Source organism: Microtus ochrogaster, chromosome 21, assembly GCF_000317375.1.
Source record: "Microtus ochrogaster isolate Prairie Vole_2 chromosome 21, MicOch1.0, whole genome shotgun sequence".
Classification (NCBI taxonomy): domain Eukaryota; kingdom Metazoa; phylum Chordata; class Mammalia; order Rodentia; family Cricetidae; genus Microtus; species Microtus ochrogaster.
This window is the reverse complement of record NC_022022.1, coordinates 18,068,674-18,084,478: the sequence shown is the minus strand read 5'-3', so window position 1 is coordinate 18,084,478 and position 15,805 is coordinate 18,068,674. Positions and strand designations below refer to the sequence as shown.

The 15,805-nt window shown below is 45.3% G+C and overlaps 1 protein-coding gene across 1 annotated transcript in view; it reads right to left on the bottom strand.

The window, feature by feature from the left end:
* Positions 1-15,805, bottom strand: part of Alg14 (ALG14, UDP-N-acetylglucosaminyltransferase subunit) — a 70,101-nt gene that overhangs the window by 51,817 nt on the left and 2,479 nt on the right. The window contains exon 2 of the mRNA XM_005357205.2: positions 10,503-10,651. Coding sequence (XP_005357262.1) covers positions 10,503-10,651 — 149 coding nt within the window. The remainder of the gene's footprint in view (positions 1-10,502; positions 10,652-15,805) is intronic.

Here is a 15,805-nt window from a genome sequence, read left to right as displayed (position 1 = left end):
GAGGAGGAGGAGGAGGAGGAGGAGGAAGAGGAGGAGGGCAGCAGCAACAGAACTGCACCGAACCAGCAGCGGTGGAAAGCTCACACCTGGAGCGAAACCCATAATTACACTCCCACTGTTTACAATTTCCTTTTTTAGAACTGCTTGGGTACTGCTGGGAGCAGAGACCAAATGCCTGGAAGTCAAAGGCTCAAGGAGACGGGCAGTCCCAGTCATCTACGAAGGCAGCACCCCACCTTGTGGACCGGGGAGGTGGTGTATGCAGAAGCTTCCAAGTCCGTTTTAGAGGAGCCCACTGAGAATCCTGCAACCACCAAGCTTCGACAGAGTTACATCCAGACCAAACAATGCAGAGAAACAATGCAACAGAAAGAATGTAGTCATTAATAAAATACCCAAGCATACATATGCACACACGTGCACACACACACACACATGTGCACACACGCACGCGTACAGACACGGATCTCTGCTGACTCCTTTCCCGTTTGGTCTTGTTTTGTCCTCTGGAATCCTCTCTTTGTCACTGGTTCTGAATCCTCAGATGACTTACCTTGCTGTGACTCTAGTCTGCCTGGACTTGTTACAGTCCTTTTACATTGAAGGTCCCGTCCTTCTAAGTCTGGGAACCTCTCCTAGACCATCCTTTTGTTTGGAACTTTCCTCCCGTTTCCTTGCCTTTTCTGGAAATATCCTTCAATATTCTATTTTAACCACCTAGCGCTTACTCCTTGGTTTTCCATGTTTCCTAGAGTTTATGGCAGAATCTTCAACATGACTGCCTCGTGTTTTGTAGATTTAATATCCATGCTTGCAATAAAAATTTTAATTGATCAGCGTGTTTCTGAGTTTTCAAAACTTTAGACTTTGTTCTCTGCAGCATGGTATCCCATCATCTCTCTAACAATAGCTACAGTTACACTTAGAGTGTAACTTAGCCACACCACTTAAGCTTCCCAGCCCCTCCTTTTCTCAAAATCCCTTCTGCTGAAGGCCGGTTTGGGTTCTTCCATGACGGGCACTCCTTGTATGCCTGATAGTCGGTGGATATCGGCTCAAATCAGTGATTTTCGAGTAGAATGGAGGGAAGACCCCTCCCCAGGCCACTGAACAAGGACTGGAGACATTAGAGCTGTCACCGCTAGCGGGTGTGCGCGGGCTGGGGGGTGCCTCTCCCTGGTGTCTGGTGGAAAGGCCAGAGTTGCTGGTGAGCATCCTGTAATACACAGATCATTCTCCCATAACAAAGATTTATGTGGCCCCGTGGTCAACAGCTGAGGCAGACGGAATGCCTAGCTTGTGCCAATGAACGAGGTGGCACTAGCCACTGCCTGGGCCGCTTTGAGCATCGAAGGGTAAAAGACAAACAGGACCCATGTGTTATTAGAATTTGTAGTTTCGTTCTGTGGGGCAAAGCAGTTTCTTCAAAATTAATCTTGAATTCCTCACCTGGAGGATATAAATGGGGTTCTCTGGGAATGGGTGCAGAAAGGAGACCTAAGTGGTAAGTATGAGGGGACAGGGAAGGTATTCGTTCTTCTGCAGCCTGTTTCCAAGGTAGTATTTCATGCCACCCTCCATTTGTCAGGGTAGCATGAAGGCTAACACCGTCACAGCTCAGAACAAAGGCTCGGCCTCTGCCGGCTAACTCGGGGCGCCTGCGAGCACAGCTGCTCGCTATGAAGGCCTCACCCAGGCTGTGTGGCAGCGCAGGTCTCAGGGGCCACTGACGGACATCATCTTTCATGCACTGCCGCTACACAGCGGTGCTCTTATTAGCGTGTGCGTGGGCGCGCATGCGTGCGTGCACTGAACCCGATGCTCGCCAATTTGACCAGGAGGCTGACCAGCGAGCTCCACACCTAGCACAGGATTGTGGGTGTGTGCTGCACGGCCCGGCTTTTCATGCGTGTGCTGGGGATCCAAATGCAGGTCCTAAGCCTTACATAGCGGCGCTCTATGGACAGAGCCACCCCCACCCCCATTAGCAGCTGACGCTTAGGGCTTCCACTGGGACAATTTTCTCTCCCACTGCACTGAGAGTTTCCCCGGCTGAGGCACCCGCTTTCCTTACAGTCCTCACAAACCTGCTCCATCAGCAGCCACTTTATAGTTTTCAGGACATATTTTGGGGTTAGAGGTGATTAAGGCAGCCTGCTGAGCCCCCCCCCCCCAAAAGCTGGGTAATGGTGGCTCACCTTTAATCCCAGTACTCGGGAGGCAGAGGCAGGCAGATCTCTGAGAGGTCAGCCTGGTCTACAGAGCTAGTTCCAGGACATGCTCCAAAGTTACACAGAGAAACCCTGTCTTGAAAAAAAACAATAAATAAAGAAATACATAAAATAGAGAGAAGAGAAGAGGAAGGGAAGGGAGGGGAGGGGAGGAGAGTGCTAGCTATAACCTGTGTAAGGACTGGTTGTGATCACACATGCACCTGTACCCAATGGTATGGGGCGTAGATGGAGACAGAAGGATTGCTGGAGCTTGCTGGCTGCAAGTTTAGCTGTAAAAAAACAAATGAACTCCAAGTTCAAGGAGAAAACCACTCTCAGAAGAATAAGGCAGACAGCGACAGAGTTGGGCACCTGCCCTCCTCTTGCACTGGCTCACTCACAAGTTTACACACACACACACACACACACACACGCATGCATATCCCCCCAAACACACACAAGAAATATTTTACTGGGGGAAGGTAAAGCTTCAAGAGAATTGTTCTACTACCTCAGACAAAGAACACCTGAAACAAATTGAAATAAACATAATAGTACTAAGGCAATGTGTTTGGGTTCAAAGAGTGGTTTTTCCACGCTACTAGGGACCAAATGCAAGCCCTGGTGCATCCTATACAAGCAATGCTGCCCCTGAACATGTATGGTCCCAATCCCGTGAAGACATTCTGGAATAAAAACATCCACAGGTGGAAATGTGACTCTGTAGCTACGAAACGTGTTTTCTAACTCAAAAAAGGTCAATTTAGAAAGGAAGGAAAGACAATACTATCTAACAGAGGTGCACGATGTTCACTAAAAAGGAAGTATGGGGAAGACTCTCCTGTCTAATTTGTGTGTATCTCGGCCTATTCTGAAAGTCTCCTGGTAGTGCAGGGTCAACAGCTCAATGTTCTGTAGTGTGCTGCCACCTGGTGGCCTGATGGGGAATGACAGCAAACACAGCAGGCTCGTCTGCCGAGGAAACGTATAATAAAAATTCAACAACCCACAGCTGGGGACTTGCCAGGACCAGTTTCCAAGCGGGTAGGACCTTTTGGAGAGAAAAACAAAAGGAACGAATGGGTTGATGGACGAGAACAGGGGTTAAAATGGTGAGCAGAGGCCAGGGGAGTAAGAAGGAGAGAGCAAGCAGATGTGTAGGGTTTGGGAAAGCTCTGCCTCAACGCAAGAAGTACCTGCAAACACCTCTGAAGTCCAGGGTGTTCCTGCCTTACAGCTTCCAGTGGCGGCTGCTGGCTAAGTCTGGGTGACACTCTAAAGACGCTGGGAGCCAGGAGAGCTCCTCTTAGACTTCCCAGAGTGTGGTGAAAAGGCAGCACTATGCACGCGCGCACCCACACCCACACACACACCACATCACACACATGTGTGCACACACAGCACATTCGTGCATGCACCACACACACACACATCACACACATGTGCGCGCGCACAGCACACTCGTGCATGCACCACACATACCTGCACCTGCACACACACCTCACGCACATACACGCACGCACACACACCCCCCACACAGCCAACACATGTATGCACACATACATCACACACAGAGAAGTATATACGGTTTTTTTTTCCAGACTGTTGGGAACAGTGAGACCCTCAGATCCTGAATTTCTTGTAATCCCCTGATCTGAGTGCCTACAGCTTCTCTGAGCACGAGACCTTCAGGAGTTCCTGATGGCAGGAGATTGGTTTCTGGTGGGTTTAGCTGGGGCGTGGCTATCTCTATATAATCTGAACACAATAAAGGGGGCATTCTTGGGGAATTCAAGGATGACCCGTGTGGTTGTCTCTCTGTCTGTGTATTTTAACCTCCAGCCCCTTGCCCGAAGCTCGCGAACTCGGTAACAGTGCACAGAGCGCAGGCACGGGAGTGCGGTGCGCCCGCAAAAGACTCATTTTGTTTTATGTATATTGATGTTTTGCCTGAATCTGTGTATGTGGGTCATGTTCATGCCTAGTGTCCATGAGGGTCAGAGTGGGGAAAGTATCCCCTGGACTTGGGAGTTAACAGATAGTTGTAAGACACCGTGTGGATGCTGGGAACTGAATCTGGGTCCTCCGCAAAAGCAGTCAGTTCTCTCACCCACTGAGCCATGCTCTCTCCAGGCCAACGGCAGTGTTCTTACAACTGCCCAGATTAATAGTTCCCAAGTCATACTTGACTTTCTCCTCCGCAAATTCCTATCAAAGCTGCCAGGAAATGACCTTAACTTGACTTTCAGAAAAATGATACAGGAACTGGAGAGAAGGCTCTTGCAGAGGACCCGAGTTCACTGCTCAGCACCCACATGGTGGTTCACAGGCATTGGGAACTCCAGTTCCAGGGGATCTGGTTCAGTTTTTGACCTCCATGGGCACCAGGCATGCATGTGGTACAGATACACATCTATCTATAAAACATTCAGACACATAAAAAAATAAATCTTATTTTTACAAGAACTTATATGGAGTCCAACTGCTTCCCCCTCTCATACCCTGACTAGTGCGAGCCAGTGCGGTTCTCTCTGGGAGGCTGCAAGGGCTCCCGGCCCCTGGCTTTGCCTGTGCTGCGCAGGACAACACTGAGAATCTGTAACGCACGCATCGCACCCTACCACACATCTGAGCAGAAGCTTCCAGTGACTTCCCATCTTCCTGACAGAGCAAGTTGCTGCAATGTTGTCTGTCCCCTACACAACCTTCCATCTCCCCTCCAGGGTCCCTCCACTTATTCTGTCCATCTGCACTGGACCGGCATCTAGAAATCCCCCCCCCCCAGCGTTTTCGATGTGCCCTGTGTCTGAAACCCTCCTCTCCTCAGAGTCCTCATCTTCAAGGCCCAATAAGCAACTGATCTCATTTTTCTGCGCATCCCGGTGTAACCTCCACTGCGTTGTTCACTTTCTGATGGACTGTACAGTTCTCCTAGCCACTGAGTCTGGTATGACAGTGGTATGACAGTCCTTTCTACAACAGCTGTGTCTGTTCCATGACAGCAAGAGTGGTCTTGGCATGATTCTGATAACTGATGGATCCGAACCAACCATAACAATACCTATCAATTAAGAGTTTTGCCAGGTGAGGTGGCAGACTTGGGGGATCTCTGTGAGTTCAAGGTCAGCCTAGTCATAAGACAGCCAGAGGTGCATAATAAAGAGAATTTGTCTCAAAACACACACACACACACACATCCCACAAGAATTTTGACAGCAGCCGGGCAGTGATGGCACACACCTTTAATCCTAGCACTTGAGAGGCAGAGGCAGGCAGATGTCAGTAAGTTTGAGGCCAGCCTGGTCTGCAAAGTGAGTTCCAGGACAGCAAGGACTGTTACACAGAGAAAACCTGTCGTGAACCCCCTATCCCCCCAAAAAAAGAATTTGACTGCTATTGTATTAAATTGGAAAGGAGCTAGCTAAAAATATCAGTTTTAAACATCAAGAATACACCCTACATGTGTTTATATCATATTTGATATATCTTGATAAGAGTTCACTCTTGTGCCTCTGTTATTTCCTCTTACTAAAAGCCCCTTCCCAGCACCTCTTTTCACTGCTTCTCTCTCCAGTTAAAGCCAGCGTGTGAAACAGCCAGAGTTCTTGTGTTGTTCAGCCTCCGCTTAAAGCCCTTTAAAACCGGAACTACTCGATAAGCTTTGTAGCTATTTGTTGTTGCTAGATACAATTATTTATATAATACAAGGTTTTTTTATATATTTATTTATTTATTATGTATACAATATTCTGTCTGTGTGTATGTCTGCAGGCCAGAAGAGGGCACCAGACCTCATTACAGATGGCTGTGAGCCACCATGTGGTTGCCGGGAATTGAACTCAGGACCTTTGGAAGAGCAGGCAATGCTCTTAACCACTGAGCCATCTCTCCAGCCCCCTAATACAAGGTTTTGTTTTGCTTCTCAGTACTTATTATTTCATTTTGGGTGAAAGGCACAAAACCAAACAGTGGTATGACTAACGGCAGATATTTTTACTCTGCTTTTGCTTTTAAACGGAGCCTCTAATGGACATTGGCTTTTGGTTCCAATTATACTTTTCTATACTAAGAAAACCACTGAAAACGTTAGGCTAGTGAATGACTGGACAACGGAGTGCTTTAGGAAACTAAGTATAGACAGCCACAGACATGAACTTGATACGGAGCTGACTGGAGCCCAGAGTAACTGCAGCAAGGGCGAGATTTGCACCTCAGAGCTTTCTCTGCATCTCGGCTTAAGTAGATTACCCAAAGTCATGAACAGAAAGAGACACAGTTTTCACGGAGAACAGAATAACAGCGTTTGGAATATCCTCTGCCTTGCCCTCCGCCCCACGTGCTCTTTCATAATCCCTGTGGGGTTTCCACAATCTGACAGAAGGCGGTGGGAGGGAGGGGTCGACAGGCCATTTCTTACCACCACAGTGTTCAACTTAGCTTTTTTCTAATCACTGTAATTAGCACAGAATATTTGGACAGGCTTAAGAATTCTGGCACAATATGTATCAATTAAAACGCTTACTACAGTCAGACGGTGGTGGCACTAGGGAGGCAGAAGCAGATGGAGCTCCACGTTTGAGGCCTGCCTAGTCTACAGAGAGAGTTCCGGGACAGTTAGGGCTACATAGAGAACCTGCGAGCGTGCGTGTGTGTTCGTGTGTGCGCGTGTGTGCGTGTGCGTGCGCGTGCACAGCTGGGGGAATGGAACACCAATACTACAGATTACTAGGCAATCAGTACAAGTATATGTGTGCCAACAGGGAAAACCAGCAAGGTGTAGAGTTAAGTGGGGAAAAGCAATATAATATGCAGTTTCTGATTTATAAACTAGCCCTCCACCCACTCCTAAAAGCCCTCAACATGGTCTATGTGATTCCACATATATGTGTTAATCCTTGGTCATATGCACACACGTATAGGAAGAAATCAGCACTGGTAGGACCCCGTTCCAGCCAGTACCCACTGCTACCTCTAGACCAGGCTGCCACGGTGACAATGAATGCCCAGATTTACGTTCAACCCTTGCTGTCTAAACATTTCAAAGGAATAAAGTATACGAAGACCGGGAGAGCAAAGAGAAACAGACAGAGCTGATTCTAGGATCCAGTCAATGAAGCATTGCTTCGCTCTTCATTGCAGTTTTGTGTCTAGAATCAGCACTCACCATTTTCAAAATGAATGAACAAAAAAAAAAAACAAAAAACCAACACCCCACCCTTTCCTGGGAAAACACACAAAGGCTAATCAAGGAAAGGCTAATCAAGGAAAGGCTAATCAAGGACCAGAGGGAAAACTGAAAGTAATGAAGGTTGGCTCCATTTTTTAAGCCTGTCAAATCCGTTTTCAAGGACTTTGCCTATTTCGTGGGTGTTTAAAAAGTATTTTGTTTCAGTGACACAGAGCTTTTCCCTTTAGTCATATGATCTGAAGGGGTCAACTCGGGACCTGACAGAAGGTACCAGGAGAAAGGCTGCTTGTCAAGGGGGGCCCTTAGGAAAACAAAGGTTCCCATTCAGAGGAAATAAAAGGATGAACTGAAGCCGGTGGTAGGACCAGAGCCTCCTTTCCTTCCAGGGCCTCCTTCTTCTTTCCTTCCAGGCTTGGCTGGGGCGGTGTGTGTGTGTGTGTGTGTGTGTGTGTGTGTGTGTGTGTGTGTGTGAAACCGGCTCCAGTGGGAATCACTCCCTGCAGTCCAAGGAACCGCTTCTCCGACCCACTGTCGTTAGTGATGTCTGTCTTTTTTCTAATTAGTTAATTAATTAATTTATTTATTTATTAGAGATTTCTGTCTCTTCCCTGCCACCGCCTCCCATTTCCCACCCCCTCCCTGTCTCTTTAGTTACTCTTCAGAACTAAACCCAGAGAAGACGACTTGTTCTTTAGAAGTCTGGGGACATTTTTTTTCTCTTTGATTCCTCTGTGTGTAGCCCTGGCTGTGGAACTCACTCTGTAGACCAGACTGGCCTCGAACTCACAGAGATCCGCCTGCCGACTGTCGGGATAAGGTGTGCACCACCGCCCCCTGGCGGGACATTTTTTTCAGGCACATTATTTCACAAGCAAACATTCCTTTCTGGGGGGTGAGGGGGTCTGAGCTTGCTGCTTCAGTTAGTCAAGGCTGCTGTTGGTCAAGGAAAAGCATTTCTCAAAACGGTAACGAAGTGCCCCAAACTGAAGTTAACTAGTCCAGCCTTACGATAAACCGGGAAGATCCACCGCTCTTTACTTTCGTGTTATAAACACAGTAGACTAAGCATCTAAAATTTAATTAAAAAATAGCTGAGAATTGGAGAGATGGCTCGGTGGCTAAGTGGGCTCAGTCCCCAGCACTGAACTCCTAAGGCACACACATGCCCATACACACAAGCATACACACAACAACAAAAAATAATAATTATTTCTTACACTCTAAATAAGATGAATAAAGAGAAACCTGGAGGAGTTTCCTCTGTCACTTCATTAATAAAGTTATATTTTAAAATGTCAAAACTCAAAGTATGCTGCATATTTATCTATCATAACTATCATAACTAGCTTGGTAATGAGACTTTTCTACAAACTGACAAAAACATTTAAAACTTCACTGAACTTTATTATTTAAATTTTTATTTATTTAGTTTCTTCATTTTTTTTTTCTTTTGAATCGGGGTTTCACTTTGCAGCAGTCCAGGTTGGCTTGAACTTTCTAGATACACCAGGCTAGCCTTGTACTCACAGCAATTCACCTGCCTCAGTTCCCAAGTGATAGGATTATAGACGCTCCATGTCCAGCACCATAAAAATTGTACATAAGAATAAGTTATAAACCAAAGAGAATATTCCAATATAACTTAGATAATTCTAAGGATCCGAAACCAGTGGTGTGTCTTTGGGTTTCTGGGAGGTTCTTTACTTGTCCAAGAGCAAGCCTGTATTAGGGGGGTAGGTTTGGGCTTCTCACCAGACCGACTGTGAATCGATGCCCTCTGATTACTGAAGGGCTTGTGGGGTTATGGGAAAGGCTGCACAACCATGCACAACCACACAGTGCAATTACTGTGGGTGTGTCAAAATGGAACACAATTTTCCAACTCACTTAAGACTGAAAAATGCAACTATAAAGAGAGAGTCCAAGGCCTCTAGCCACAGGAGTGTTCGTGAGAACGAGGAGACTGCACTTGGTAAAGTTCTATCAGGAAAAGGGGGGAGGGAAATTCCTCCAGGGAGGACGTGCTGTTTATATGAACTAGTTAGGGGCACAGGCCACACATCAAAATCCGGATTCCAGTTAGAACCTTGTAGTGGTATCTCATTTTTATTTTAATAAATAAAGCTTACCCAAAGAACAGAAAACAACCACATGAGTCAGTCGTACAGGCCAGGCAGTGGTGGCACACACCTTTAATCCCCGCAGCCACACCAGTTAGCCACAGAGGTCAGATGGTGGTGGTGCACACCTTTAATCCCAGCACTAGAGAAGAGTATAAGGCAGGATGAGACAGGGACTCACTTTTTCTCAGTCTGAAGATTTCATGGAGGTAAGAGCTCGCTAGTGGCCTGGCTGCTTTGTTTCTCTGATCTTCAGGTTGAACCCCAATATCTGTCTCGGGGTTTTTATTATTCATGCTACAGAACCTAACTCTAAATTTGCTTCAGACAGAATGGTAATGCAAAGTAAAAGTCTCCCTTCTATAAAGAGATGAAAAGGCTGACAACTGGCCTACCTGCTGGGACCCCAGCTCCCCACTCTACACCCCTTTGCGTCAATAAAGATGTGATTCCACCTTTATTTTTCATTTTGCTTCACATATTTTTTCAGCATCACTGATTAAAATGCTAAAATAAAATCATCGAATAGGAGATAGAGAAATGATTCTAAAGGTGAATACCAATGTGATTTGAAGACAAAGTGATCACAGATATAAAATAAATATAAGGCATTAATAAAGAACTTTAATGAAGACCCATTAAGTATAATCCTGAATACTTGATATATATAACTATAGAACAAAACAATTTTCACAATTGAAATTCAATAACTCTGAAGTAATAGTGTATGAGAGTAAGAGCTACTTTTAATTTGAAGATTTGTTTTACACATAAAATAAAAGTTAAATAAACTATAAAAATATTTAAAAATATTTATTTTAAAGAAATTTTTATCTCTTGGTAGTAAAGGATACATATTTCTCCACCACTCACATTTTATTGCCTATTGTGGGCAGGGCATTGAAATACCAGGGAATTCTTTCCAGAGACAGCTGAACTTGATGGACAACTTGCAACTTATAGATAGAAATAATCACGTACCTCAGTAGCAGAGTCTCTCTTTCGAGCATCTTCAAAAGAATCAATTTTCTTGGCACTCATGGTATCAGAGTCGGCAATGACGTAATCCCTGGGGGAGTAAGCATTGGACAAGCTTCCAACCAGCCTCAGGATCTCAGTGGTATGTCCACCTAGAACAAATATAATATGGCCTAAGATTAAGAAACACCGTAGGGCCAGGCGGTAGTGGTGCACGCCTTTAACCCCAGCACTAGGGAGGCAGAGGCAGGCAGATCTCTGTGAATTCACAGAGATCTAGTCACTATGGTCTATAAAGTGAGTTCCAGGACAGGCTCCAAAGCTACACAGAGAAATCCTGTCTTCAAAAACAAAAACAAAACAAAACAGAAAAAAAAAAGCATGCCCTATGGGAGGGATTATTGGAAAGGAAGCTAAGTGGTCAAGAGCACTTGATGCTCTTGTGTCTCGTGCCCATCCCTCACTCCAGTTCCAGAGGACCTGACACCCTCTTCAGCAGCCCTCCACTGGCACCAGACACACACAGAGACACACACAGACACACACATACACATACACACATACAGGCAAGTCACTCATAAATCTAAGGGGAAAAAAGGGGGAGAAGAAACGTAATATGGGCTTGAAAGATGGCTCAGTGCGTAAGAGCTTGTACTTCTCTTATAGAGGATCCAAGTTCAGTCCTGAGCACCCACTTTGGGCAACTCCAGCTTCAGGACACCTGATGCTTCCATGGTCACTGTACACACATGCACATACTCCTTACATAGACATATACATTCACATAATTCAAAATAAAATCTTAATTTAAGAAAGGAACCTACCACGGATACATGGAAACATTCCACCACATTATATCAGTGTCATGCTTTTCGGGGGTGGGGAACTAATGTAAGTGCATTTTTCCCAAAGGACATGTGAACATGAACATAGAAATACGATCTATGCCCTTGAATAAGTACTATTTTTATACAGAAGACAATAAATGCATTTTAAAAATTGATACTATCTAGCCAGTGGTGCAGGAGAATTGTCTATATTCTGTCAATTATGCTTTAAATAAACGGTGATTGGCCAGTAGCCAGGCAGGAAGTATAGGCGGGACAACCAGACAGGAAGTAGAGGTGGGGCAATGAGAACAGGAGTATTCTGGGAAGAAGGAAGCTCTCCCGCAGTCCCGTCCAGACACTGCAGAAGCAAGATGCGATCTGCCCCACTGAAAAAGGTACTAAGCCATGTGGCTAACATAGATAAAAATAATGGGTTAATATAAGTTATCAGAGCTAATACGAAGTCTGAGCTGATGGGCCAATCAGTTTATCATTAATATAGACTCTCTGTGTGATTTTCTTTAGGACTTACCGGCTGTGGGAACTGGACAGGACAGAAACCCCATGTTACAAGCATGATGGTGGTGGCACACACCTTTAATCCCAGCACTTGGGAGGCAAAGGCAGGTGGATTTCTGTGAGTTCGAGGCCAGCCTGGTCTACAAGAGCTAGTTCCAGGACAGGCTCCAAAGCTACAGTGAAACCTTGTCTCAAAAAACCAAAAAAAAAAAAAAAAAAAAATTAATACTATCATTTGAAAAAAAAAAAGGATGGTGCATGCACATATAAGACACTTTCTTAATTTCCTGAGTTTTCAGGAAAAAGCAAGATACACACATATACACATAAAGAGAACACAAGGCAGGAAGAAAGCTACAAAGGGCTATGAATAATAAAACAAATCAATTCCCTCAAAACAAGAAGGACCCTGGAAAAAAAAGTTAAGAAGACTTGAAACATAGAAACAACAGACAGGCAGGAGCAGAATCATTACAGCAGGAGAGAGTAAGATCTGAGCTGTTTTCATGGGGCAGCAGGAACACTGGGAAGAAGAGTAAAGGTGGAGTCAGGTCAGGCAAGCAAGACCAAGACAAGACAAGGAGGCTTCTGTGTGGAGAGCTGACTCCGTGCTCCGACATAGGGTGTAAGGTTCCCGGAGGAGCACTGCTGGCCTCTAACCTCAGGTCACAGCAGAGTCCTCAGCACACTGAGGTCTTCAACCCGTGACCACTTCCACCAACGGCGTCTATATTCAGTTTCTTAAATTCTGCTATCTAAAAAAATACTGACACTTTATTTACAAAAATCATGACTTTAAAAATCAATTACAGTGTGGGCTGGAGAAATGGTTCAGCAGTTAAGGGTTCTCCCTGTTCTTGCATCAGATTGGAATTCAGCTCCCAGGAACCACACGGAGTGACTCACAACTGCCCATAATTCCAGAGGAGATATGACACCCTCTTCTAGCCTCCCAGGCCACCGATCACACACACAAATACACATTAATTTTTTTAAAAAAAAAAGAAGTCTTTTATTAGGAAATCAATGACAGTCATCCCCCCAGTAACTATAAGGTACAGGATTCTGGGTGCCCCACAGAACCGCAAATCTTCAAATGCTCAAGTTCTTTACAAATAAAGTCCGTCATTTTTACCTACACACTTAACTTCTACATTTTCTCCTATATATTTAAAAACATTCCTCGATTACTTACTTAATATAATGCAAACACTACCTAAATGGTACACTGTGTTTTTGAAGGAATGGTGGAAAGTTTGCACATGTTCATTATAAATGCATTCTTTTTTCAAGTCTTTTGGATCTGAGGATACAAAACCCACTGATAGGGGAAGAGAGCCAATGGCAGTGTCCCCTGTAACTTCTTTCACAAGAACTATCATGATTACAGTTGAAGAGCATCTGCCACAAACCATTTAAGCTGTGCAATCAACTTCCCTATCAGATGTAACTGTCCCGGCTTGACTTCACAAGCTCTGCCGCTGAGCCACGCCAATCCCTTTAGGATTTGCCACGCGCATCCTGTTACATCCTCCCTGCCTTTGGTTATGCTGCGCCTCTTACTTAGAAAGCTCCTTTGTCCCCATCCCCATTGCTTTTCTAAGAATGAGTTTTTAATTAGACGAAAACACAGAAAGATAAGCACACAAGATATGTGTTTTTCCGCATCGGGAAATTTGAGTTTTTCCGGTTGTAGAAAAAATGAATTAGAAAGGAGTGTGGTGTAGCTGCCGTGTGCACATCAGGAATTAGGATCACATGTTAACTTTAAGACCTGCTGAGTGTCTTCTGCCCCGGGGCAGTGACTGACAACGCCTGCTTTACACTCATTTTAGTATTTCCATCTTGGGCCTTGAAAAAGTGCTGGGGCTTGCCAGGTAGTTTTCTTGGTTTTTTTCCCCACAGAACAGTTAATGGTAAAACCTAAAATCCACAATGAAATGGGAGCTTTGAAAGACTTCCTGGAGTAGCCTCCCTTCTGTTACTTAAAGGCAACGCTCAGGGAAATTTTAACCTGGTTACCAAGTGAAGTGGCTCTGTGACTTAATAAAGTCATTAACTTTATAGTGAGACTGACTTTGTTACTGAGGGTGTTACTCTCTTATTATATTAGGAGAGGGGGCCAAAAAGATGACTCAGTGGTTAGGAGCACTTGCTGCTCTTCCAGAGGACCCCAGTTTAATTTCCAGCACCTACATTAAGCAGCCCCAAATCATATCATAACTCCAGCTCCAGGGTATCCAACAACCTCTTCTGGTCTCTGCAAGCATACACATGCGCATACACACACACACACACACACACACACACACACACACACACACACACAAACTCATACACGCACATAAATAAAAATAAGTATTGTTTTAAAATGGGGGAATAAAATTCTTTTAGTAGATGGGCATCCACACAAGCATGCAAATATATAAACATAAATAAAAATAAATCTAAAAAAGATACATATTAAAGATCAATATTGTTTGGTTGGAAGTGTCACCTCAGCTCCCGGGCACCCCTTTGTCCAAAGAGTCTGGCATGTTTAGTTGGGGGGCTACATCCCAGCTCCTGGCACCCATTTTGGAATGCTGGGTGGAAAGCCCCATTTCAAGCTCCCTCCCCTGGGAGTGGCCTCAGTCCAAACTCCACCTCCAAGAAAGCCCACTAAACAGTGACCCCTCCCAAGGGAGGGTCAAGACCACTTTTATAGGCTACTTAAACTGCCCCCCAGAGAACGAACACGTGGTTCTGGTTCTCCTTTCCCTGCCTCCGGATTTTCCCGAGGGGGGAGGGCGACCCGGGAACGTTGGCATCCATTAAACCTAGGCTTTTCCTAATTAGATCTGATTTGGATTAATTTGGATTATTGCGTCGGCAGAGAGGCTTATCAGGCCGAAGGAAAAATACTTCACAAATATGAACTGATGAATACTATTATCTGTACTTTAATATGTACCAAGCATCCGATCACTTCATTTTCTAACTTTTAGAGATGTATTTAATACGTATGAAGGTTTGTTCTCATGTTTATCTCTGCATCATCTGACTACCTGGTGACCAGGGCCGTCAGAAGAGAGTACAGGATCCTGTCACGCTCTGCACAGCTTCTGGGAGTGACCTAACCGGGTAGTGAGGGAACGAGGAAAGGACAGGCGTGCAGCTCCACAAACAGCAAAGCTAAAATGGGGTGGTCGGGCTCTCTGAAGAAGAAGCTGCAGGACCCCGAAGCTCACAGTGTTTACTTTATACACTGAACAGAAAGGAAGGGTTATTACATAGTGATGCAGACGGAGACAGGTTTATCATATACAGCTAGACAAGGAGGCAAGATTAGCTCTGTAGTAGCAGTCTCTATAAGCCGAGTAGTTTTCAGGCTGCACACATTGGGGGTGGGGTGGGGCGCGCTAAAGTGGCTATTTTCTGCATACTCTATCAACATTCCCACTGGGACCAGAGAAAGGCTATGTAATCGCTCTGAACCTCACCTAGGCTTGGCCACTACCATGGGGCTGAGACACTGAGATTCTTGATACAGGGGTTAGTTATGAAGAGATACCATGACCGTATCAACTCATAAAGGAAACCATTTAATTGGGGCTGGTTTATAGTTCAGAGGTTTAGTCCATTATTGTCATGGTGGGCGCAGTGGCACACAGGCAGACATGGTGCTGGAGAGGTAGCTGAGCGTTTTATATCTGGATCCACTGGCAAGAAGAGCCACTCAACCTGGCTTGTCAGGGATACACTTCCTCCAAAAACCCCACACCTGCTCCAACAAGGCCACATCTCCCAATAGTGCCAATCCTTAGGGGCCTATGGAGCCATTTTCAAACTACCACAGTATGGCATATCTACATCACGATACACAGTCACACAAACTACCACAGTATGGTACGGCTACATCACCAATCCACGGTCACACAAACCACCACAGTATGGCGGGGCTGCATCACCATACAG